The 25226-nt window shown below is 38.3% G+C and overlaps 2 protein-coding genes and 1 long non-coding RNA gene across 4 annotated transcripts; all 3 read right to left on the bottom strand.

Moving 5' to 3' along the window:
- Positions 1–132: 132 nt before the first annotated feature.
- Positions 133–8349, bottom strand: LOC136758900 (adhesion G protein-coupled receptor G3). Of its 2 annotated transcripts, XM_066713644.1 has the most exons (11): positions 8000–8349; positions 4710–4876; positions 4380–4508; positions 3678–3791; positions 3458–3512; positions 3267–3358; positions 2429–2538; positions 1638–1906; positions 1235–1328; positions 644–927; positions 133–365 (listed from the first exon to the last, which is right to left on the bottom strand). In XM_066713644.1, exons 1-11 carry the CDS (start codon positions 8067–8069, stop codon positions 265–267), a joined length of 1485 nt encoding a protein of 494 aa, XP_066569741.1. In that variant the 5' UTR covers positions 8070–8349; the 3' UTR covers positions 133–264. The 2 variants fall into 2 exon arrangements, with proteins under 2 accessions (XP_066569741.1, XP_066569743.1); XM_066713646.1 differs by lacking the exon at positions 4710–4876 and having other exon boundaries at positions 8000–8347.
- A 596-nt stretch (positions 8350–8945) lies between these two features.
- Positions 8946–19254, bottom strand: LOC136758254 (adhesion G-protein coupled receptor G6). Its single transcript, XM_066712512.1, has 8 exons — positions 19151–19254; positions 18998–19034; positions 18391–18488; positions 17756–17871; positions 16892–17160; positions 16417–16546; positions 15805–16085; positions 8946–9875 (listed from the first exon to the last, which is right to left on the bottom strand). Exons 1-8 carry the CDS (start codon positions 19223–19225, stop codon positions 9718–9720), a joined length of 1164 nt encoding a protein of 387 aa, XP_066568609.1. The 5' UTR covers positions 19226–19254; the 3' UTR covers positions 8946–9717.
- A 741-nt stretch (positions 19255–19995) lies between these two features.
- Positions 19996–25226, bottom strand: LOC136758253 (uncharacterized). The gene is made up of 4 exons (XR_010819934.1): positions 25009–25226; positions 21853–22024; positions 21602–21740; positions 19996–20100 (listed from the first exon to the last, which is right to left on the bottom strand). It is a non-coding gene; the product is annotated as an uncharacterized LOC136758253 (long non-coding RNA).

Raw genomic sequence — 25226 nt, 5'->3', positions numbered from 1 at the left:
TTGAATTTCATGCTTGTTTGCAACATCCATTTTGCCAACTTGACTACTTTTAATATGCCTTGTAGCAAGGCATGCCTCCTTTTGACTACAAATCTTATTCTCCCTACAAATAATGCAAAGACAATGGGAGGGTCAGCATGTACAGGACTTTATTTACAGAACATTCTTGTGCAGTGAGAAGATCACAAATGCAAGCCATACCAGCAATATGAAAATCTGTCAGCCTTATTTTCAAAGCTGATTTTGTAATGGGAGTGATGGGTGTTAAGTTGTGGTGCTCCCCTCAGTCTTACTTTTTTTTGAGGAGTCTTCCTTCGTCGGAAGGTGATGTAGGAGTGCAAGGACCCACAGGAAGAGAAACAGACCTGGTGATAGATGGGCAAAACAAGCAGTTGATCTCTGACTCTTAATTGGCTTTGGCTGTGTGTTGGTATAAGCAGCACTCAATCTCCTGTTAAGGCCTCTGCAAAGGATTTGCATACAGTTCTGTGAAACCAGAGGGTCCTCTGTTCTCCTCTCCAACTACTCATAACTTGACAAACTGCAGTATCAAGGCCTGTGGCCATTACCTATTTGAATTTTCCTATGGTACCATGCTCTATTCAGAATAATATTCTTGCCGAGAGACCAAGAGCTTACTCACCCTGAAAGGAATTGAAGATGGTGAAGAGGTACAAAATAATGAGCTGCATGGGCCCATACCCAAAGAAGCCCAAAGCCCAGGGCAACCCCAGCACACAGCTCAGCCCCAGCACCGTCGGACAGTCCTTCCACAGCTGCTGCCGCCTCTCGTGCGGCAGGCTGCTCTGTCGCCGCCTGCACAGCTTTGCTGCAACAATGCTCAGCATCACAGTGTTAAAGAGTGCGATCACGCTGAAGTAGCCAATGATTGTGATGTAGTGCACGGTTTTGTCACTAATCCAGCACCTGCCCAGTGATAAAAATAAATGTTGCATTGTAAACTACACTCTGCACAGATAGATGGTTAAAGATTTTTGTTGGCAATGCCTCCACTAAAGCCAGACACTGTCACCTCAACTAAGTTGCCTTATGATCACAACCATAACTTGCCTTGCCTTGCCACCCACCATTCTGTACTGCATTTATTTTTAATGTTTTCAATGTAAGCTCTTCTGCCAATACAAGGTTAATTGTTGAATACTGATAAAAGTGGATACACATGCATATTTTCACAGTCCGCTGTTCTAGTGTGGAACATAAAAGCAGGGCCTACATGTCCGCTGAGGTGTGGTTCTGATCGCTCCCTAGGTTGTATTGTCCATACTTGTTCACACTGGCACAGGTAACCACGATCACAGTAGGGACACCTAGAAAACAGGACAGGTCACTGGAGAACACAATCTTTCCTCCTGTGAGAGGGATTTTTTAAATGTGGTCGAAGTGATGGGAGTTAGAGACAAGAAGGGACTATTGAACTAATAAACAGAAGGCAGGCACTGAGAAGTCACTCACACATGGAATCTTGGTACAAACCAGCTGTTAAAAACATTCAAATCATTTTGTTTACTGCCGTATGTGTGTTTGTGTGTGTGTGGGGTAGGTAGCTGGCCATGTGTTGTACCAAACCTTAGAAACAATAACTGAGGAAAGTTGGCTGTGTATAGTGCTGTCCTCACCCCAGCCCACACAGCACAGCTTCAGCATGTATCTGTGGACGTAGATGTTGTAAACCTTGACCAGCAGCATGTAGAGGTGGAAGCCCTCGATGGCTTTCCAGGTGAAACAGCACAGCAGGGCCCAGTGCAGCAGCACACCCAGCAACCAGCACAGCATCTGGCCACTACTGTTTGCCAGCCCCACGTTGAGGAGGAAGAAGAGGTGAAGGAGGAAGAGGCTGCAGTTCAGGTGGATGTGAATCAACAGACTGTGCTCAGACCTCCTTTTTCTGCAGGATGAGGAACAAAGCAATTGGTCAGTCATCCAAGCAGGTCAGTCTGTCTATATGGTTATTTGCTCCAGAGCACAGTGTGCTCTGCATTTTATATCACCTGAAACTAAATGCAGCAAAATACAAAGTTATGAAAGTACTTTTTTATTTCTTTAACATTGTTTTTAAAGAGGAGGTGGAGCTTATCTGGATTTGGTACATGTAGTACTGGATGCATTCAATATATGATTATATTATAATTCAAGTTGATTGTGACTTTGTGTGATTTTTGCTCATGAGTTGTGACCAATCACTAATTAAGCTTAAATAGCTTCTTCATTTGTTGAGGTTTCAACGTAAATAGTTCCTGCTAAAATTGCATCTTGGAGTTTAGCCAAACAAAGTCAGTTACAATAAATTATCACATATTGTAAACAGAATCCAATTTTAGTTCACACAGTAGAGTGACATGTTGGTACAGTATTATTGTGTTATGAAAAGAGAAAGAAAAGGTTTATGTTCATGTATTTTTCCACTTACCGAAAACATAAAAACAAGATCATGGTGACAGCTGTGAACAGTACAGATATCCCACTGCCAGCGTAGGTGATGTAAACAAGAGACTTGGGGGGTGTACCAACAACATCAACCTTTGTGTTTTATGAGAACAGAAGATCAGTTACACACTTGTTCATGTAGGGAAGAAAAGGAGATCTTTTTTAGCTTTTCCAGTAAGTACTCTTTGATCAACTACTGGATAGGGTTTCATTTTACAGAGTTTAAACCCACCACATAGCACTAGGTTTGTAAATTATTAGGGAGTCAAATTTAGTTTATTGCAAAGTTTTTAGTTTTTTGTAGTTGCATTGTTTTGTTATTGTATGAAGGGTAATGCTTATATACTCATCTGCTCAACTCCTTTATTTATTTTTGATTAAAAATAGGAAAGATTATGTTGCACATATTTATGAAATCCTGTCTGTTTGTGTGCATGTCTATATTACATAAAAACATCCAGAATCTTTAAAATATCAAGGTAGAGCAGTACCATAACACAACACATATATGCACCAAACAAGTTTTATTTATTTAATTTCAATCTTTTATCAGGATTCTGATGAAGATCTTTAATAGACTGAAACATTGATCTGTCTGAATTAAATACAACTTGCAGGGAGCATATACAGCTCTGGAAACAATTGAGACCACTCCAAGTTCAGAAATCAATGTTAAACGGTCTCTTAAAAACAGAGCTGTATGTATGTGAATATAAATTTTGGAAATACCAATACACTGTTGTCATGCTAATAAAGCAAACTGAGTTGAATTGCAAATATTGTGTGGGTACTATTCCAATCTTACACGTGTATGTACAAACCATTAATATGGCAAAGAAACTTAAATGATTGCAGCTGCAGATAAAATATTCTCTTGTTTTGTTGGTATTACATCCATTTTGCAGCCAGGACCCTGTAACAGAATCAATTTAATTTTGATTATCCTGTTCAATAGTGCATACAATTGTGCAAAAAAAAATCCCATTCAAAAAGAAGAGAGAAATAAATATACCATTCTTTGTAACAATCTTTGAACTACTCCAGTATGAACAGTTTCCATTATTGCTCTGAAATACAAAAGTACATATAATGTGTATTTAAAATATATATTTTAAGTTAAATAGTACAAGTCTTACAAATTTCAGTATTAGCTTAAGGACACAGACACAGAATTAATACTCTCACTCTCTAAAGACACTGACTGCCAAGATTGAACCACAGCAGATAGTCACCTCATTGTTGTGCTTGAATATTATCTTCACTGGGTCTGTGAGGTTTAAGATGTTCCCATTCCCGACATTCACTCCTATCACCATGTTGTTGAGCAAGTGGTATTTCATACTCGTCTAAACCAAAAGTCAAGAAAAATTCAAGACTGCTTCAAGTCTGTCAGCCACCACATTGCTATTAACCATGTACATTGTTAATTAAAGGAAACCCATGCAGAAAATAATCAATCTATTTTTAATATCACACATAAGTTATTCTATAAGAATTGGTAAAGTTCCATACAGTTAAGAAATGCATTTTCTTGTTTTTCCATGATGTGTAAATCTAATGTTATTTGCAGTTTGGATTGGAAAGTATAACTGTTTCAGGACTAAATATTTCTACACAAAATGTTTTAATTTGGTCTTGTCTAGTCCAGTTCTCTGATAGTCACTGGTGAAACACTGCACTAAGAAGCCTGTGACCTTTAATAAGGTCCGTTCCTCATTTCCTCAGATTCAAGAAACTTGTGTGATATTTACGCGTCAATACAAAATAACTTAAATCCCAAACCCTATGTATTGTAACTGTACATCGTCTGGTTGTGCATATCATACATCTGTCTCTCCTCCCTTCACTGCATACTTTCCCCTGACTTTCAGTGCGTGTCCCCAAAGCACGAAGCTTCCCTCACAGTGTGTGGAGACGCAGCTCTGAAAACATACCGTGAACAACGTTGTATTTCTGAAAGCAGTGAGGATTACTCGAGTCACAATCGGCTCCGTAGGCTTGGCTTTTTGGAAAACTTCCTTTGGTATATGAATATCAAGCTCATGTTGTGAAATATTTTTGAACTGCAAAACAAATGTAGAAATCAAAAAAGTAAAGAAAAGTAAGTCACTGAAAGGGTGAAGAAGAGACTCTTATTTACTAAATGCTCCAGTCAGATATTACATATGTATTGTGTATGGTATGCTGTCATAAACACTAAGGTGATTTTAGATCCTACATTAGTTTTCTCTGTTGCATTTTAGAGGTCAGGTGTAGTTTCTTACATTACGCTGAGATGAGCTATATGAGAAGGACATTTCTTTCTCTCTTGTCACATTAAACACAGCATACACACAGTCCGGCTCCTTGACTGTAGAAGTTCCTGAAGTTCCAATTTTACATTGTTCATGCTGGTTAATGGATTTTTTCTTATTCCCTTCCAGTACTTCGTCTAACAAAAAAAAAAAGAGAAAACAATAATAATAATAATAATAATAATTATTATTATTATTATTAGTAGTAGTAGTAGTATTATTAGTATTGTAATTTTATTATATACAGCAAACGTTTCAGCTTCATCAGTGCTTAGAAAGCGCAGCTCACAAAGCTCAGTGTTTCTGTTATGAAATTAACTTTGGGGAAATTAAAAACATGTTGAAACTTCATAAATGCATATCTTACTAGCCATTCTAAATCTCACGATCTCTCCTATATTGAGTGTTTTATACATGAGTATCCCACAATGCTTCTGGTTACAGGCCTGACCGGCCTCTCTCACAGTGCACTGGTTCAGTTACTGGACTACTGATGAGCAGGACTGTGGGTTATTCATTATAAATCCAATATGAGTGACCACTGATGAGCAGGACTGTGTGTTATTTATTATCAATCCAATATGAGTGACCACTGATGACCCGGACTGTGTACTATTCATTATAAAACCAATATCAGTGACCACTGATGACCAGGACTGTGTGTAAGTTATGAATCCAATATGCTGGTGTGATTGTGGGCCAGTGTCTCAAAGGGGGAAACGATTCCCTGCGAGTTTATACTCAAACCCTGGGCTGCTGCTCCGCTGGCCGCTCACTCGATGTAAAGTCCTGCCCTGACCCTCCCGCCACATCTGCAGTTCGGTGATTTTTTTGAATTCAGTTTTTACTGGGAGCCAGTGTCCACTCAGTGGATCAGTTTTTACTGGGAGCCAGTGTCCACTCATATATATATACATATATATGTATATATATTTTACATGTCAATAATAAAAACATTCTAACAAATTTTAATACTTGTGTTAAATTTTTTTTAATCAATTCTTAAAATCACCTAAATTTTTTAAAATCTTAGTGATTAACATGTAGTGCGTAGTTAAATAAATAAATACATATGTGTGCCAAAAAGGTGTAAAGAGAAGCCCCCCAATATAATGTCAAGCCCACCTCAGCCCCCACGGAGAAGAGGCTGCACAGCCCTGCGATCAAGGATCCTCTATTTTGAAATAAATATAATCCATTGATGCTCGTCACGGAGTAAAGACTAAGTGCGATTTTACAGCCGGGTTTGTGATGGACGATTTGGATTCATAGCGCAGATTTTATAATCAAGTATAAAAAACAAAAAACGATGGTATAGTAACGCCCTTTCTAATAAACTGCAATATTATTGGCTTAAGCTGTTTTATCTGAGCCTGCAGTTTTATTGGTTAAAATAGGCGCGTCTGCTCCGATTGGCTAAATGGACTGAAGTGCGTTTGGCACAGAGCATGATTGACAGTTAGTCTGTTGGTCTGGAAGTTTGTCTATTTATATTAATGAAACGCCACATTTAATTACAAAGTTGATCAAGTGGATGAATGTACTACTGAATGGCAAAATTGATGAATTTCCGAATGAATTTCCCAATGAACTACCAAATTGACGGACGAACACTTTTGGCACAAACGGCGCTCCATAAAATTTGATGCCCCGAAACACAGCTCTCATTACGCGGGTTACTGAAGACCCGTCCCACTGCTGTGAGAGGCCAACTGACCATTATGCAAACTCCACATTTAACATTTAGATTTAACTTTTACATTTATATGGCAACGAGCACCGCTGTTCACGGCTCTCGTTGCGGTTCCACCACGCGGTGCAGAAATAACGGAGGTTATTTCAAGAGCTTCATTTGAACTGGCTTTTCATGCTGAAGCGACTTCGCTGCTGACTACAGCTCTAACAACTCTTCTCTGAACAGCAAGTAAAATCCTCGGAAAACAACTACTCTCTCAACTGCCACGCAGGCACCGGGCACCCCTATTTATTAGTTCGGACCCCGTGACTGGCTCCACCAATCACGGCGCGCCCCGTGTTCCCGCCCGGGGCCAACCCCTGATCCCGGAAGTAACTAAACACAGTTACATAAACACATACACATAGCGCACATGACCCCCCAGTCCCAGATCGCTACAATATTTAACATTTAAGTTTACACTAAATAATTATTATAAAACTATATATTTATTTTGTGACTCAGAGATTTAGGATTTAAATATTTAATCAAACGATAATTATTTATTATTCAAAAACGGAGATTACGGATTTATGTATTGAAAAATAAAAACGAAATCTTTATAAATGTGGAAAAAAACACAAGGTTTAAGTTAAATATGTAAAAAAAAACACTGTGCTGTTTTACATTTGGCGCCCCATGCATTAGGGTTGTGTCAATAGATGACCAGACTTAATTACCCTTTTCCAATTAACTAATCTAAACAGTTTGGTTTGTTACACATGCCTATAGACACTTATGTGCAATATGATCTGCCAGATAATGCACATAAATCTGACCTTGAATCAATCGCTGTCCTTTAGAGACTATATGTTCAAACATATTATAGTTTATTAAACTGAAATAATGATAGCCATTTAATAAAAAGCATATTAATTGCATTTTAGTTCATATCAACGAGATTTGTGTCGGCGCTCATCTTCCGTACTATTTCAGTTGTAGAAAAAGCATTAGGCTAGCTACCCTAAGTAATTGAAATAACTGAATACTGTCTCGTTTCGAAATCTATTCAGTAATTAGATGCTGAAAAAGCAAATCTAGACATAAAAAATGTGTATTGTTTAATTAGCCTATAGATCAGGAATTTAAACCATCAATAATTATAAATACATTTTTTCCTTATCCGGAGTATCCCCGTGCAACTGATCTAAAATACATTAAATTTAGATAAACAAACAAACAAACAAATAAATTAATACATTCTAGGACACACAGGACACATGTAAACTCTATCGGTTTATACTGTAGTGATGAGACCCTTGAGACCCTTCTATCACTATATTATTGATAAAACAAGGCGAAATAGGCACACTTTTGTAATTCGTGGGTCCAAGTTTTGATTTGGTCTACAAAATGGTATTCTGTCTAGGAAAAGCAATTCCCTGAACAAGAAAAACAATACACAATTTCATCAGTTGTTCATTTCCCATGAATACTCAAGACTTTCTCGTACAACCGTTTTAAATTAATCTATCTCGGCCTATATGGCCAGGAAATGCCCTTTGTCAAATAAAAATACTCTTACCTTCAGAATTGTTTGTCGGAATGACAGAAGCCAGTGTAATCATACAAATAATGGTTTTAAAGTTCTGCATGTCTGCCTCCAAAGTTGTATGTGCATCTGTGTGTGTATGTCCAAGTCTTATTACAGGCTAGTCCACAATGCTATTTGTAGACAACCTACAGAAACACGTCCAATTTTAAAAGAAAAATGTGTGCATGCTAGGAAGACAGACAACCGGAGATTGAGATAGCATAATAAAAAAGTTCCCCTTTTTATATACTGGTGTAGCAGGATATTGCTTCATCCAGTGTGGGGGTGATTTGACAGTTTAAAATAGATGTGTAAACGCGTATTTTTCTGTTCTTAAAACTCATACTGGACACGCCACAGACAACCATTTCAAACGAACTGGGCTGAGTTCAAATCTCCGACAGGAGTTCTCACTAATTTACATTTAACCGCATTGATGCTATTGTATCCGTGTTTAACATTTAGTCTGACGCTGTGTTTTTGAGGCTGCATTGTCATCCATCTGTCCCAACAAACATGCACCACAACCAGGGTCGCCAGACTGGGAGGAAAATGAAAGCCATGGGGAAAGGTTTCATGGGGGGTTGTATGGGGGGAAGCATTTTTCCAGTTGGGGGGTTATGTTATCAGATTGTATATCAGAGCACCGAGACATCTCTGTTTGTGGGGGTGGTTGTGGTTTAGCAGAATAGTTACCTATTCTGGTGCGGTTTCATGCAAGACACTTGCAGGCAATTTTAGTATTGGCGAACTTGTTCACCTGACGTTGATACATTCTTAAGCATTTACCACTAAACTTTTTTCAGCTTTTTCCCGTTCAGTAATAATGTGCGTGGCGATGGGCTTTGGCTTTTTTAATGTTTCATTTTAAAAGTCTACACTTGTAGTAACATAAAAGCTTTATTTTAAAATGAAGCTATAACATAAATTATGAAAATACAATACACATTTTTTAATCATCATCTATTAAAACATTAAAAACTATTATCTGATAACAAGCCTAACACTAATGAAAAGTATCCCCAGTTATTGTGCATAGTGACTTTTTTATTTATCTCATGGTTTTAAGCTGCTTTAACGTTGCATTGAATTTTCTCAGTCATGTTTCTACAGGACAATCTTGTGTCCCTGTGTTTTTACCACTCTAACAGTACCTTTTCACAAGGGAAGGCAGGACTAGGCGTATAATATATTGTTTATATAAACAGAAATATTGCACCCCAAAAATAATGATCAAAAAACAATATTGTGGTGGTTAATCAATCACAGAATTGTTTTTAACATGTTTTTGCTTCTATTTTGTTGATTGCTGCCAAAACAAGAGGTTCCAGACAATAATATATGTATCTATCTATCTACTTATCTTTAAACACATTTGAACATTTGACCACATAATAATAGCAATTATGTACAGAAAAAGATTACATATTCAATGTAAGAGGCATTAATGTTTTTTTTTAGCTTGAAATATTTAGCTGACATACTATCACAGATTAAACATGTTTGTGATAGTTGTCACATGGTAGGTATGAATATTTTCAACTCCCATTAGGTATTGTATATACAGTAAACACATACCTTAATATTTAAGAGAAAAAACAACAGTTTATAAATAATTAAAGGAACTAAGATACATCAATTATCATGACACATCAATTGCTCGGATTCCAACATGTCTCATCTACAGAAAACCCCGCATGAGTCATGGGCTATTTGTAAGGGTTGACATTCAGCCCAGGGAACATGTCCTCTCTGGCTTTACTCATGGAGCTGTGTTCAAAGCCTGCATAGGTGTTCCTTGAACTACGTCTCCTTTCTTTTGCCCCCTTTGATGATGAAGCGCAGATCCAGAGGAAAATAAAAAATCCTGTGGGGGAAAATAAACACAGTGATGCATTTAGAGCCTATCCTATTATGCAGGGTTTAAATTGGGATTTCTTATGTTGGGGGGCTCTGTGGTTTCAGGCTTTCGATGGGGGCACATGTGTATGCAAAGCCTACAAAATCTTATCAAAATCGTATCGAAACAACAAACCAGAATTAGCTCGTCTATTCAGCTTGGCACTTTTATATCAATAAATACAATGTTATCGGATAAGAAAGGTTGGCATTAAATCGTTTGCATACACCATACTGGGTCGGACTGGGACTAAAAAGTGGTCCTGGACTTTCTAGCACAGTCCGCCCGACACCACCTGACATGAAACGGATTGGACAGCAGGCGATGTAGGACATGGTGGTAAGCGAGCGGACCTGAGAAACAATGAAAAGTGTTGCACTAACGGGATCCGATCTTAATCAAAATCCATGATTATTTACATCATCTTATTTCACTCCTTCCCCTTTCTCACCCAATTATCAATTACATTAATGATCAAGTTATCAAATGAAAAATAATTGAATTATGTATACTCAATGCAACATACAGAAATACAAGTTAAACAAAACATATTATTATAAATGTTTATTAATACATACATTGGCTCCTACAAACATTACTATTTGAAGATCAGGAATATGTATGTGATCATGGACAAACAGAGCACGTCGATCAAATTGAATCTGGGACATCTCACATTCTATCGAGACAACAGTAATTAATAACTTAAAAATAGAAACTACTCGATATGAATTATCCTGAACAAATGCACAGTATTTATATCGTCAGACTATCGTTTTAGCCTGGGTGGAAACACACATACACGCAGTATATATGACTCCCCAAGCTAATTTGTAACATTCACACATTATTATTATCTTGAGTAAAACAAACATACATAGACACACGCACAAAACATGCCTATGCACATGCTGGATTTAATATGTGTATTTTTTGAATATATGACCTCCATTCCTTGAAATGTCTAGTATAATCAGTATTTTACTATAGTGAAATTGCAGTATTATGGGATTTAGTTTATAAAACAGCTTTGTTGAAAAACTTAAATTAAAATGTCAACCTTTGCACAATAAATGTACGTGTTGCTTAATTTAAGATAAACATGTTGCAAAAGAATCGTTGTTTCGGATACACCTGAGTGTCCTAATGTTTATTATGACATGGTGTACATGAGCCAAATACTGTAACATTTCCCTGAGGCTAAATCCCAACCTAAAGTAAGTTCGTACAAAATCCCTAACGTCTGACATCATTGTTTTGTCTCCGGTATCCTAGTTCAGTCTGTTATTATTTGACAATTCCCTATCACGTAATAACGAGATAATTCCCTAACACGTAAAAACGTGATAATTCACTATCACATAAAAACGTGATAGTTATCACGTAATTACGTGATATATATATATATATATATATATATATATATTACTCATGTGCTGAAACCTGCCGGTTGCAAAACATTATACACTCACCTAAAGGATTATTAGGAACACCATACTAATACTGTGTTTGACCCCCTTTCGCCTTCAGAACTGCCTTAATTCTACGTGGCATTGATTCAACAAGGTGCTGAAAGCATTCTTTAGAAATGTTGGCCCATATTGATAGGATAGCATCTTGCAGTTGATGGAGATTTGTGGGATGCACATCCAGGGCACGAAGCTCCCGTTCCACCACATCCCAAAGATGCTCTATTGGGTTGAGATCTGGTGACTGTGGGGGCCAGTTTAGTACAGTGAACTCATTGTCATGTTCAAGAAACCAATTTGAAATGATTCGACCTTTGTGACATGGTGCATTATCCTGCTGGAAGTAGCCATCAGAGGATGGGTACATGGTGGTCATAAAGGGATGGACATGGTCAGAAACAATGCTCAGGTAGGCTGTGGCATTTAAACGATGCCCAATTGGCACTAAGGGGCCTAAAGTGTGCCAAGAAAACATCCCCCACACCATTACACCACCACCACCAGCCTGCACAGTGGTAACAAGGCATGATGGATCCATGTTCTCATTCTGTTTACGCCAAATTCTGACTCTACCATCTGAATGTCTCAACAGAAATCGAGACTCATCAGACCAGGCAACATTTTTCCAGTCTTCAACTGTCCAATTTTGGTGAGCTTGTGCAAATTGTAGCCTCTTTTTCCTATTTGTAGTGGAGATGAGTGGTACCCGGTGGGGTCTTCTGCTGTTGTAGCCCATCCGCCTCAAGGTTGTACGTGTTGTGGCTTCACAAATGCTTTGCTGCATACCTCGGTTGTAACGAGTGGTTATTTCAGTCAAAGTTGCTCTTCTATCAGCGTGAATCAGTCGGCCCATTCTCCTCTGACCTCTAGCATCAACAAGGCATTTTCGCCCACAGGACTGCCGCATACTGGATGTTTTTCCCTTTTCACACCATTCTTTGTAAACCCTAGAAATGGTTGTGCGTGAAAATCCCAGTAACTGAGCAGATTGTGAAATACTCAGACCGGCCCGTCTGGCACCAACAACCATGCCACTCTCAAAATTGCTTAAATCACCTTTCTTTCCCATTCAGCCATTCAGTTTGGAGTTCAGGAGATTGTCTTGACCAGGACCACACCCCTAAATGCATTGAAGCAACTGCCATGTGATTGGTTGGTTAGATAATTGCATTAATGAGAAATTGAACAGGTGTTCCTAATAACCCTTTAGGTGAGTGTATATATATATATATATATATATATATATATATATATATATATATATATATATATATATATATATAATGTTTTGCAACCGGCAGGTTTCAGCACATGAGTAATATTATTGATGTAGACAAGTCTGAATAAACACAGATAAACAACAAAAATTTGACTTAAATTATTTACAAAGATTTGCACTTTCAATTGAACGGATTTGATTTGAACCGTGCATTCTGCTTTTGTGTCTTTTATGGTGAGGTGAAGTGTGTGCGCGATTAGGGTTGTATTTATTTGCATTATTGTAATAAAATATGAAAAGCTCTTATTTCTCCATCACCCCCGTTGTAAACTACTGTAGCAGTTCCACGGCTGCGCAACGCCATGGAGCGCCGTTTGTGCCAAAAGTGTTCGTCCGTCAATTTGGTAGTTCGTTCAGAAATTCATCAATTTGGCCATACAGTAGTAATAGACAAACAGACCAACTTCCATGCAAACTTCCAGACGAACAGACCAGCTGTCAATCATGCTCTGTGCCAAACCCACTTCAGTCCTTCTAGGCTCAGGCTCAGATAAAACGGCTTCAGCCAATAATATTGCAGTTTATTAGATAGAAACGCCCTATCTCTCGCATTGTTTTTTGTTTTTTATACTTGATTATAAAATCTGCGCTATGAATCCAAATCGTCCATCACAAACCCGCCCGGCTGTAAAATCGCACTTAGTCTTTACTCCGTGACGAGCATCAATGGATTATATTTATTTCAAAATAGAGGATCCTTGATCGCAGGGCTGTGCAGCCTCTTCTCAGTGGGGGCTGAGGTGGGCTTGACATTATATTGGGGGGCTTCTCTTTACACCTTTTTGGCACACATATGTATTTGTTTATTTAACTACGCACTACATGTGAATCACTAAGATTTTAAAAAATTTAGGTGATTTTAAGAATTGATTAAAAAAAATTTAACACAAGTATTAAAATTTGTTAGAATGTTTTTATTATTGACATGTAAAATACTCACACCAATAAAACAGTATTTTACACGTGTTCATACAGAAAGATTTTGGTTTTAAACTTTACCCATTGCAAATCATTGCAATATGAGCTAATTACTTTAAGTCGGGTAATGTACTGTATTTTTTAAAATATGTGCACACGAAAATACATTAAACAATACATACTAAAGCCAAATAAACACACTAACAATAAACACCTTGCCCTAGCCACTCGATCCATATCCATTTAAATACAATTAAACATAATTAAAATACATACAATCTGACAGTCTGTTAAAATGCCAAAAGCATCGTCTCTTAACCAAACGAATGAACAATTAATAAAAAAACATATATAAAAAATATTCTAACAACTTATCTTCTCATAAACGAGCCTATGTTAATTGTGATTTTAATTTCCACACGGTTACACAGAGACGCCATTAACGCCCTTTCTAATAAACTGAAATTTTATTGGCTGAAGCCGTTTTATCTGAGCCTGCAGTTTTATTGGTTAAAATAGGCGCGTCTGCTCCGATTGGCTAGAAGGACTGAAGTGGGTTTGGCACAGAGCATGATTGACAGCTGGTCTGTTCGTCTGGAAGTTTGCATGGAAGTTGGTCTGTTTGTCTATTACTACTGTATGGCCAAATTGATGAATTTCTGAACGAACTACCAAATTGACGGACGAACACTTTTGGCACAAACGGCGCTCCATACAACGCTTTGAGAAGCACCTACACTCCACTGTTTAAGACATTTCTTAAAACTCACCTTTTTAATGAAGGATCTCTCTTATTCTTAGTTGCAAGTTTTTTAAATACTCTTGAGTTGCTACTGCGCGGTTGGAAACTGCTGAGTCACCGCAGCGCTGCTTAATAATCGGATCAAATAATTGGATCAGCGGAGCCGGATCTTGATCTGCTTCGTACAACACATTTTTATGATCCGGATCCGATCCTGTTTTCTGATCCTGTTAGTACAAACGGCCCCAGAAGACCTAGGGGTCAAGTTCCAAATTTCGTGATTTATTTTCACGAATAAAAGCTTTTCAAAAACATAAGCTTTTGCTTCACAAATCCCACCCTGTGGCAACAAACAGGGAGCCGACTGTACATGTAAAGTAGTGACTCAGCAGTGACTGACGCAGACCGAGCCTACAGTAGTCCGTAAGCTTCCTCCTCTTTGCCTCACACATCTTTTACCTCTGAAACTTTGAGATCGGATCAATCTTAGGAAACGAACTTGCGACTTACAGTCTTGTATAATACGAGTGCAAAAAAACAAAAACATAAACGAAACCTTACGTAGACTTCACGCCAAAGTGGCGGGAGCATAAACCATCACTCCGATTGCCAGCGAATGACGCTGTCGGAGACTGTTTGAAGCTCTGACGTAATCTTGTAAACTTTAGGGGCGGACCTCATTGATTATGTGCTACAGAGGCAACGCTTTTGAATCATTGCTTGAATTAGTAAGAATGAGAAAGGTGTAATTATATATAATATAGCCTATATTGTTTAAAATGTACGAGGAAAATCGTAAACCTATGTGCCGGGGCCCTGGACGGCCCTTGCCCAATTTAACCCCTGCTATTACATATAACCCTAAAACCACCACTGCACCCCATTCTCTCCATTTTCATCTTAATGGGATGTGTCTAACAGATTGCAGCAACAAAGTGGAAATGACTTACACCAGCCAACAGGAAATGAAATATTGAGTGCCCCTGTTGTAACAAAAACTAGCAGATACTGCGGTCCCCCAGGACTGGACTCTGACACCCCTAATTTAGGGGCATTTCCCAGAATACAAGCAGGTGTGAAATAAAATTACATCTGCAGGGTAGCCTTGTGTGGGAAGATTGAAAGTGTTTGATGGAAAGAAAGAATGTTAACTTCCTTAACGAGCTACAGTGAGCACCATAATGATGCAACCAATTGAATGTCACTCAATAAAGTTGTAGGCCCCTGGGTTTGTAATTTCCACCTACTGAATCTGCTCCCATGAAAGAAAGGTGATTCGACTCATTTGTGGAATTGAATAATGACTCATTTGCTGTCCCTTTTGCTCTTGAATAGATTGCAGGGCAATGAGAAGGGAGAGGGAAAATCGGTGTGCTGGGAGAGTGAAAGATTGGGAAACAATACATGGGGCAAGGCAATGATTGGAAACTCAATTCACGGCAGATCAGTATAAAGTTACTGTGCTTTTTCCTGTCTTAAAGGACTTACCTTGCAAGGAGTTTAAGATGGTGAATATATACAATATGGGAATGGTGAAAACACCGTGGCCCATGAAAACCAGTGCCCAGGTAGTGCCCAGCAGACATGTCAGTCCTGCCACAGTGCACATGTCTTTCCACACAGAACGTCTGTTGGGCATTTTACCAAACCTACGCAGCTGGCCAATCTTAGTAGCCACAGTGATCAGGATCCCAGTGTTGAAGGTAAATATAATTCCAAAGTAGGTGACATTTAATGCATAAAAGTATGTTTCATTTGTGATCCAGCAACTGTGTGAAAATAGAAAAATAATAAAAAATTATTCTTCCATTCCCAACCTGTCAGTGACCTGGCCTACTGCAATGCTCAGAAGCTTTTTTTCTTTTTTTGACGATGTTGCCCAGGAAAAGCAAATGTTTTGGTGTAAGATAAAGTAAAGATCAGCATTTTACAGGAAATATCTAAAAGGAAGTGAAACCACACTTAATACTGCTTTTTAAAGTCTGTTGATTTAGCTGTCCCATTACCTTTACTAGTGTCAGTGAAAACATCAGAGTTTCAGTGAATATGATCAAAGAGAGATTGTGCAGAAGTCACATGTGTAAACACATGGTTACTTACACAGTACTTGAATCTGTTTTATTCTGTACATTTGTCCTAAGGTATCCATATATGCTTGTGTTACTGCTAGTTCCATGGCTTATATTCCCACCCACTGCCAGAGATAAGCCAACCACTGCTGCAGGAAGCCCTGTTAAAATATACAGCAACAAATTTGGAAATATTAAAGATGGTCGTAGAACAGGAAAGTCTTGATAATGTGCCAAAACAATTTGTATGTATTATTCAGTGATTTATTAAACTTAATCAATATCGTTCATTCAGCCACACTTATTTGTCTGAATTTGTGGAACACTTTGATGATTTGCAGCGATGGCTGGGTGCGGATACACTGTGGCACAGCTACTCTGTACAGAGCAGCCTGTGAGATAAAACACATGGTTTCCGAGACCGTACTCTGTCCTCTGAGAACATAGCAGCTGGGGCAGAGCTACAGTAACCGGCCACTGCACTGCGGCCCCTCCCATTCACTCACCCCAGCCAACTAAGGAGAGCTTGGCGATGTAATGTCGGATGTAGGTGTTGAAGACCTTGACCATGAGGAGGTACAGGTGGATTGCCTCAATGGCCATCCAGGTGAAGCAACTCAGAAGGCAGTAGTGCATGAAGGTAGCGATGAACAGACACAGGGCATCATCCTCCTTACTGGCCAACCACTCATTCAACAGGAAGGCCATGTTGAGCAGATACAGAGCGGTGCTCAGACACACATGGATGGTGTTGGAGTGATCGTGTTTTGCACTCCTGGAGAGGAAACATCAGCCTTTGTAGGGTTACTGTGACATGTAAGCTCTTGCCTTGTATGTATACATTTAGAAGAAACAGTATGCTTTTGAAAGTAGATCTACCCATTTGTCTGAAGAGAAAAGTATTTGATCGATGCATGCTATCAGTACTCACCTATGGCTCTGAAGCCTAATCACTCAATACAAAAATGTTACAGAAACCACAGACAACACAAAGCAGCATGGAAAGATGTACACTTGGAATAACAAAAAGAGCTAGAAAAATAGATGAATGGATCCAAGAATAAACAAAACTATGTGACATCATTGAGAGAGTGAAAAAGTTAAAATGGCAGTGGGCTGGACACATTGCAAGAAGAACAGAGCAAAGATGGACAAAGGAGGCTATTGAATGCATTCAAAGAGATGAAAAAAGACATAGAAGATGGCCAAATAAAAGATGGGAAGAGGAAATAATAAACTCTGTCACAGAAAAGGGAAGCTACAGATTAGAAGTGAAAACATCTTGGGGAGGCCTTCCTCCAGCAGTGGATCAATATAGGCTGGCGATTACTTATCTATATAAAAACAAAGAAGAAAAAAAGAATGCCTACCCTAATATGAAGTATGTCAATACTGAGATAGCAGTGAATGCTGCAGAGAGCCCACAGCCAATGTAGGTGAGAACCGACAGGATCTGCCAGTCCTTCTCATCAATGTGTGTTGGATGCTGTGGAGAGAAGTATCTATCTATTTGAAATTGCATAATTTTAAAATTATACTTAAATGGTCATGTATTCTTATAAGGCTCTGGTGGAGCTTCAAGGTTGTTTTCCTCCATACACACACACCCACCAACCCAGAGACATGCCTACCTATCACAGACACACCCACCCATACAGACACCCACCCACCCTCCCAGAGACACACCCATCCGTCCACTCACAGACACACCCACCCATAGACCCACCCACCCACAGACTCAAACATACACACAGTCTGTACACATAGGGCCTGATTTTAGGGTCTTTTTGCTATTAGTTTAAGTGACTGAGTCAGTTGTAAGTATGTCATATGCTTCTTAACTCACTAATAAATCCCTTACCAACTCATGGTATCAGGCCCTGACTGTATACATCTAAAAGTAAAGGCTCAGATTAATTAGCCAGTACTATTATTGCTATATGATGTATTTAAACTACATCCAGTATATAGTAATAACAGAGACAGTGCAAGTTAGTGGGTGTACCATGAGGATGGCGAAGGGTGTCATGTGGTCACATTTACAAATCAAAGTGTTGTTTACGCTTTTCTCAGTCTGGCACCCCTCGGTGCTCCATTGCTGATCTGCAACAAGAAAGGGTTTAACTGGAAAAACCTGAAGAACTCTGTGATTTGAGCTTACTGACAAAATCCCTGTATGTTTTACAATTTAAATACAGTGCTGTTCCCAGAGTAAACTGCACTCTGTGGCTACGGACTCATCCCACTGTTATATTCTAGCCCAGCAAACACATATTTTGGAGCTGAACTTTAAACTACTACACTGTGACTTTGGAGAGATTGGTTGAACGTTTGGGCAGAACTGAAGAAAAATCTCACAAGCCGCGTTACTTGAACTTACTGCAAGCTTGTGGAAGCAGGTTATTGAATCAATGTTTTGCCCACAGGGACCATCATCATTTTATGTCAAATGTGATAACCCCAATTCTAGCCGTAACATTTCATACATTCGGTCATGGTTTTTAACAGAGGTTTTACAGCAGGAGTTCAATTGGCCAGAGAACAACACTCCCTTCCCTCTCCTGCAGCTTTTTTTTATAAAATGCTTCAAATTACATAAAAAAACATTGTACCTGAATCGAAAAATTGACAAATGGGTTCCAAAGAGCTCTGTCAAAGAAAAGAAAAGGGGGAGAGGGGATACATTTATAACAATTACAATCATCCAAAAGATTGATTAAGTCTTGTAACTGAGGACAAATGTATCTGCTTATGGAAATGCTTACATTATTAGGACTGAGGAGCTTGAAGCTTAATTTCAGAGGCACTGTCAAATGGGTAACGTTCTTATCCGGCACCATGACTCGTATCACCAAACTGTTTATATCATGTACGCCATCCTGTATGTTGTGGGAGAGGAAGCGGGTGGAGGGTGGTGTGAAATAATTATTCTTGTTTTTTGCAAATCCAATACAGAGTTTATTGGCTAAAAAGTACACTAATTATACTATGCAACCAGTACTACAGCCAGAGTAGCAAATCAGTAGAGGACTTGTATAGCCATCACTTGCATTGCAGCAGAGGGACTATATTTAATTTGGTATCACATTTAAAGAGCAGCACAGGGCAACATGACAGCATGGAAATGTGAATTAGGGGAAAAGAGAGGACTTGCCCTGTCGGTCTTATAAGCCCTGCTTCTACTAGGTTTTGTCATGCCATTATACCTCACTTACTTAACAAAATCCCAAATTGAGTGTCAGATTTTTTAAATTAGACCCTGTTGCCTGAGCAGTTGAAGATTTTGATGTACATGAGGAATGTGCCAAATTAAAGTTGATGCATAGGTGCAAAAGTTTAGGAGATGAAAAGGGAAAAGTATACAATGGATGAGTCTGGATAAGATTTCAGTCCATTAAATGAATAACTGAGTTGGGTCAGAACCCAACAGAAATGTGTTTACCTCAGTACTGAGAATGATAGCCCTGTCCGACATAATTTACAGCCAGCAAGTATAGAAACACAAATATTTTAATTTGACTGACAATATTTAGAGAATTCTAGAAGACATCACAGAACACACAAACAACAAGATACAAACAGGGAAACAAATAAAGTACTATACCTCAAACTGTGTTGATGGTTTATACAGTGTAATACCCACTTTAATTTGATCATTAAGTGCTTCCCTTGGTAGCCATACCTCTGGTGTGTAAAGTGACTCATTACTGGATATCTATAGAGACAAACAGCAGATGTATTCCCGAATCAGTACTGTTAGGCACTAAATTATTTAATAAAGCATTGTATTTAAAATGCCTTCAGCCACTCTAAAGTGCCCATCACGTTAGAGTATTGTCATTTCCTCACAGACTAGTCATCAAATTAGGGGAGCTGCTCTGTCCAAAGGTGCCATTTGTGGATTCCCCTAAGACATTAGCAACTGTACAAAACACAAGAGCTATAAACTAATTTTGCTTTAGAAATATATATACAGTATTTTTTTTTTTATCTCAAAGGATTTTGCTTCCCTATGTACTTTGACTTTGCATATTTTTTCATACATGATTATAGGTGTCTCTCCAATAATCAGTTTATATATACACCAATCAGCCATAACATAATGACCACCTGCCTAATATTGTGTAGGTCCCCGTTTGCTGCCAAAACAGCCCTGACCCGTCGAGGCATGGACTCCACTAGACCTCTGAAGGTGTGCTGTGGTATCTGGCACCAAGACGTTAGCAGCAGATCCTTTAAGTCCTGTAAGTTGCGAGGTGGGACCTCCATGGATCGGACTTGTTTGTCCAGCACATCCCACAGATGCTCGATTGGATTGAGATCTGGGGAATTTGGAGGCCAAGTCAACACCTTGAACTCGTGATTCATCAGACCAGGCCACCTTCTTCCATTGCTCTGTGGTCCAGTTCTGATGCTCACGTGCCCATTGTAGGCGCTTTCGGCAGTGGACAGGGGTCAACATGGGCACCCTGACTGGTCTGCGGCTACGCAGCCCCATACGCAACAAACTGCGATACACTGTGTGTTCTGACACCTTTCTATCAGAACCAGCATTAACTTTTTCAGCAATTTGAGCTGCAGTAGCTCGTCTGTTGGATCAGACCACACGGGCCAGCCTTCGCTCCCCACGTGCATCAATGAGCCTTGGCTGCCCATGACCCTGTCGCCGGTTCACCGCTTTTCCTTCCTTGGACCACTTTTGATAGGTACTGACCACTGCAGACCGGGAACACCCCACAAGAGCTGCAGTTTTGGAGATGCTCTGACCCAGTCGTCTAGCCATCACAATTTGGCCCTTGTCAAAGTCGCTCAGATCCCATTTTTCCTGCTTCTAACACATCAACTTTGAGGACAAAATTTTCACTTGCTGCCTAATATATCCCACCCACTGACAGATGCCATGATAATAAGATTATCAGTGTTATTCACTTCACCTGTCAGTGGTCATAATGTTATGGCTGATCGGTGTATATATATATATATACATATATATATATATATATATATCTCATCATCATCATCATCAGCAGCAGCAGCCTTTATTGATCCACTGCTGCCTCCCCAAGATGTTTCCACTTTCCAATATGGATAACACACATGTTCCTTCACTCATAAACCAGATAGAATCCAGATAAATTACAGAAATTTTCTCACAGCATTGCATGGAAAATAGAGGATGCAAAAAGGTTTATTTTTGCAGATTCGGTTGTTTTTACCTGTGGCACAGATAATGCAATTATGTCTTCTGATGTGTTGATCTTGTACACAGCAATTACCAAGTCTGATAGATTGAGAACATTTGATAATCCGGTAAAGCTCATATTAATAAATGCATTTATTACTTTTTCTTCAGTTCTGTAGAAAAAATAATTAAAAGAGCTCAATCAGTAACACTGTTTTTCTCACTGAGAAAATGGTAACTGCAAGTTGTAGCCATTTTGTTTGCTCTCTTATATAGTGAACTTACTTGATAAATTCTGACTTTAAGGTTTTATTATCAAACATGTTACTTAATGCATTTTTCATGTCTGATAATGTCTTCATTGCCTTGTCTGGTGGTTTATTTAGTATGTCCTTTAGTGCATTTGTGATGTCTTCAGGTGAAGAAGAAATTATGCTACAATTCGTCCCATTCGTGGCTGGAAAAATGAACAATATTGAGAAGAGGGATGTTACTGATTAGTGAAAAACCTGATAACAAGATGAAAGTTGTGTAGTAATAATGAAAACGACAGTACCACAACCTGGTGACCCTGCTTTGGGTCCATAACAATTAGTTTTGCGACAATTCATCTCTGAGATAATTTGTCCCCGTGACAATTCGCCCCCATCATTATACGGTCTCCACCTGAGCATTTGTAACCATGAGTGCATTAATTTATTGTAGAGCCATAGAACACAATAATGTTAATGCCAATAATTCAATTTTATACAAATAATTATGACAGCTGGCACTGGCGGCTGCAGGCTACTTAAAACAGCTTTCAGATTAATTTGGAATATCACTTGGAGTGGTGGTTAAGGAATAGCACTCTGAACTTGATGTTTTGGGTTCAATTCCCAGTCAATAGTTGTTGTTTTCTTATAATTTCCTGTAGTTAAATGGTATCAGAGTAGAATGAATAATTTGAAGGTGATTAATAAGGATTTGATATTCTCCTAATTATAATTACGTTTCAATAACACGATTCAGGGAACATGAACTAGTAGCAGATCAAACAAAGCAAGGCAAATTCAGTCATTGATATTCAGCTAGAGTGGATCATTATTCAAATTCAGCCAAACTCAATCTAATAAATAAATAAATAAATAAATAAATAAATAAATAAATAGATAAATAATATGAAGGCATCCACATATGCAATGAATTTAATGATTAAGTGAAAAAATAACAAATACATAAATTAGATTTGTCCCTGTAATTAAAGGACTCACCCTGTAATGACCCTGTAATTGAAACACTTTTTAAAAGCCTTCTAATTTTTCGTTCTACTCTGAAAACATTTAACTCCAGGAAATAATATATTAAAAAAATAATTATTATTTATTCTTATTACACATAAGAAAACAACAAATACTGATTGGGAATTGAATGAACCCGGATCACCAGGTTTGCACCACTGCGCCAACTGATTACATAATTATATACACTGATATACATGAAACCTGTTTTAAGTAGCCTCCAGCTGCAACTGCCAGCTGGTTTAATTAATTGTATAAAACTGAATTATTGGACTTATAGCCTCAAATGAATGTATCAATTAAGAACATACATTATAATAAATAATAAAAATATAATTGTGTGTCTGTGTGTATGTATGTATGGGAGAAGAGGGTAAGATGAGCCACCCCAAGTATCTAAGCAACCATAAACAAAATAAATCATGTGACAGCATTTTCAGGAAGAGGCAACCATGTCATTCAATCTATGGTAGAAGAGAGATCATTGAGAATGTGGGAAGTGATTTATGTCAAAAAATGTGATTTTTGCCTTTTAAAGTGAATTCCATTGGGATCCAGTATTATGATGATTTCAAGAAAACAGAAGTAGGAGAATTTTCAGATAAATTACAGTGTAGTTGGTGCTCCCATAACCTATGATCTGTGAGCTGAAGAAAGTCATAAAAATTATCCTGAGCTGTTGTGTGAAGCAGCTTTTTCAAAATGGTGGTGGTGGGGTAAAATGAGCCACCAGGCCTGGAGCAAGTTGGGCTGTTGGCTCATCTTACCCCATACTTGTGTCATGTGCAGTGCATTATGTTTACTGTCAACATGACATACAACTCCAAAATTAATGTACAGACATGATTTATTTCTGATATTACAGAGCAGATTTCATGATGCTGTGATTTTATGAAAGGAAAATGGGCAGGGGATCAACTTCTCTTGAAGATTTAGAAAGAGCAGTGGAAGAAGTAGGGAGTCAGACATTGGTCACAGGTTATGCAAGATTATCACAGTTGCACATGGTGTTTAGTGGCAGTATGGAGCTGGTGTTGGCCTGCCATATTCCATGAGCTAACTACTAATATGAATTAGCAAAGTGAAATAATGTTACAATGCCAGAAAGTTGGTCCAGGGAGGAAAGAGCAGGTCTGTTTGAAAGAGAAAAAAAAGTCTGGATAAAAAGGTAACATTTCTATATTGAGGAAAGATAGATATTGCCTTGATACTAACCACTGTCCACTGCTATTGACAGGAAGTGATTAGTTGCTCTCTTTCATGGGATGTCCCCACCTATCATGCCGTACACCACAGGCCACATCACTGGGAAGGGCCACAGCTTTCAATAAGCACACTGTTGGATAATGTTTTGACAATTTAGTTCATTTTACCACAAGCGGATCAACTTACCATACTCATCAGCTCAACTTACCCTGCACCTAGAGTAAGTTGAGCCAAAAGATACACTTTTTTTCAGATTGCACAAACATGAAACGATTTTATCTATATAAAAGGAGATGATTGCCAAAGAGGCAATACACAGGTGTACAGTGAGGGAAAAAAGTATTTGATCCCCTGCTGATTTTGTACGTTTGCCTACTGACAAAGAAATGATCAGTCTATAATTTTAATGGTAGGTGTATTTTAACAGTGAGAGACAGAATAACAACAAAAAAATATAAGTATAAATTTATATAAAGTATAAATTTGTATATACAACTCTGGAAAAAATTAAGAGACCACTTAACATTGATTTCTGAACTTGGAGTGGTCTCTTGATTTTTTACAGAGCTGTATATATATATATATATATATATATATATATATATATATATATATATATATATATATATATATATTTGTGATCTATAGCTCTACAATAAGTTACACTCAGTATACACTCAGAGTTACAAATGTTGAAGTGGAGAAAGTATAATGATGGGGACGAATTGTCAACGGGAACAAATTGTCACAGGGACCAATTATTACGGGGACCAATTATCACGGGGACAAATTGTTGGTGATGAATTGATGTACTCCCCCACAGGAGGTGTGTCCCATTACTTTTGGTAATATGTGTTATAACAAATAGACGTGGGTATAAATGTATTGCATACCAGCAGGCTTCTACATAACAAAATGTAGCCATGACATTATGTAACCTTTAAAGAATACTTACTATTTGGAAAAACGAAGGAGAAACTGTTTGATTTATCTGTGGATATACTAGGTGTTTCAAATCCAGACAAACTAATGTTGTTGCATATTTTTATGGGTGTGCATTGTATAAAACAATCATTTCCTACAGAGCTACAATTTAGTTTTCTGGAATTGAAATTGTCTATGACTGTTGTTGTTTTGTACTTCAAGGTGATATTTCTGCCTACTTTGTTGTAA

The sequence above is a fragment of the Amia ocellicauda genome, chromosome 9 (assembly GCF_036373705.1).
Source record: "Amia ocellicauda isolate fAmiCal2 chromosome 9, fAmiCal2.hap1, whole genome shotgun sequence".
Lineage (NCBI taxonomy): Eukaryota > Metazoa > Chordata > Actinopteri > Amiiformes > Amiidae > Amia > Amia ocellicauda.
This window is presented reverse-complemented; position numbering and strand designations above follow the sequence as displayed.

Coding starts and splice junctions, on each gene's coding strand:
- LOC136758900 (XM_066713644.1), bottom strand. CDS start 8,069: ATGCAGAACTTTAAAACCATTATTTGTATGATTACACTGGCTTCTGTC. Junction 3,359..3,457: donor AAAGATTGTTACAAAGAATG/GTATATTTATTT, acceptor ATTCTGTTACAG/GGTCCTGGCTGCAAAATGGA. Junction 2,539..3,266: donor GTTTCTTTGCCATATTAATG/GTTTGTACATAC, acceptor TAAAACACAAAG/GTTGATGTTGTTGGTACACC.
- LOC136758254 (XM_066712512.1), bottom strand. CDS start 19,225: ATGGTGCCGGATAAGAACGTTACCCATTTGACAGTGCCTCTGAAATTA. Junction 18,489..18,997: donor TTGTCAATTTTTCGATTCAG/GTACAATGTTTT, acceptor TTCTTGTTGCAG/ATCAGCAATGGAGCACCGAG. Junction 9,876..15,804: donor CATCTTAAACTCCTTGCAAG/GTAAGTCCTTTA, acceptor TTTCCCCCACAG/GATTTTTTATTTTCCTCTGG.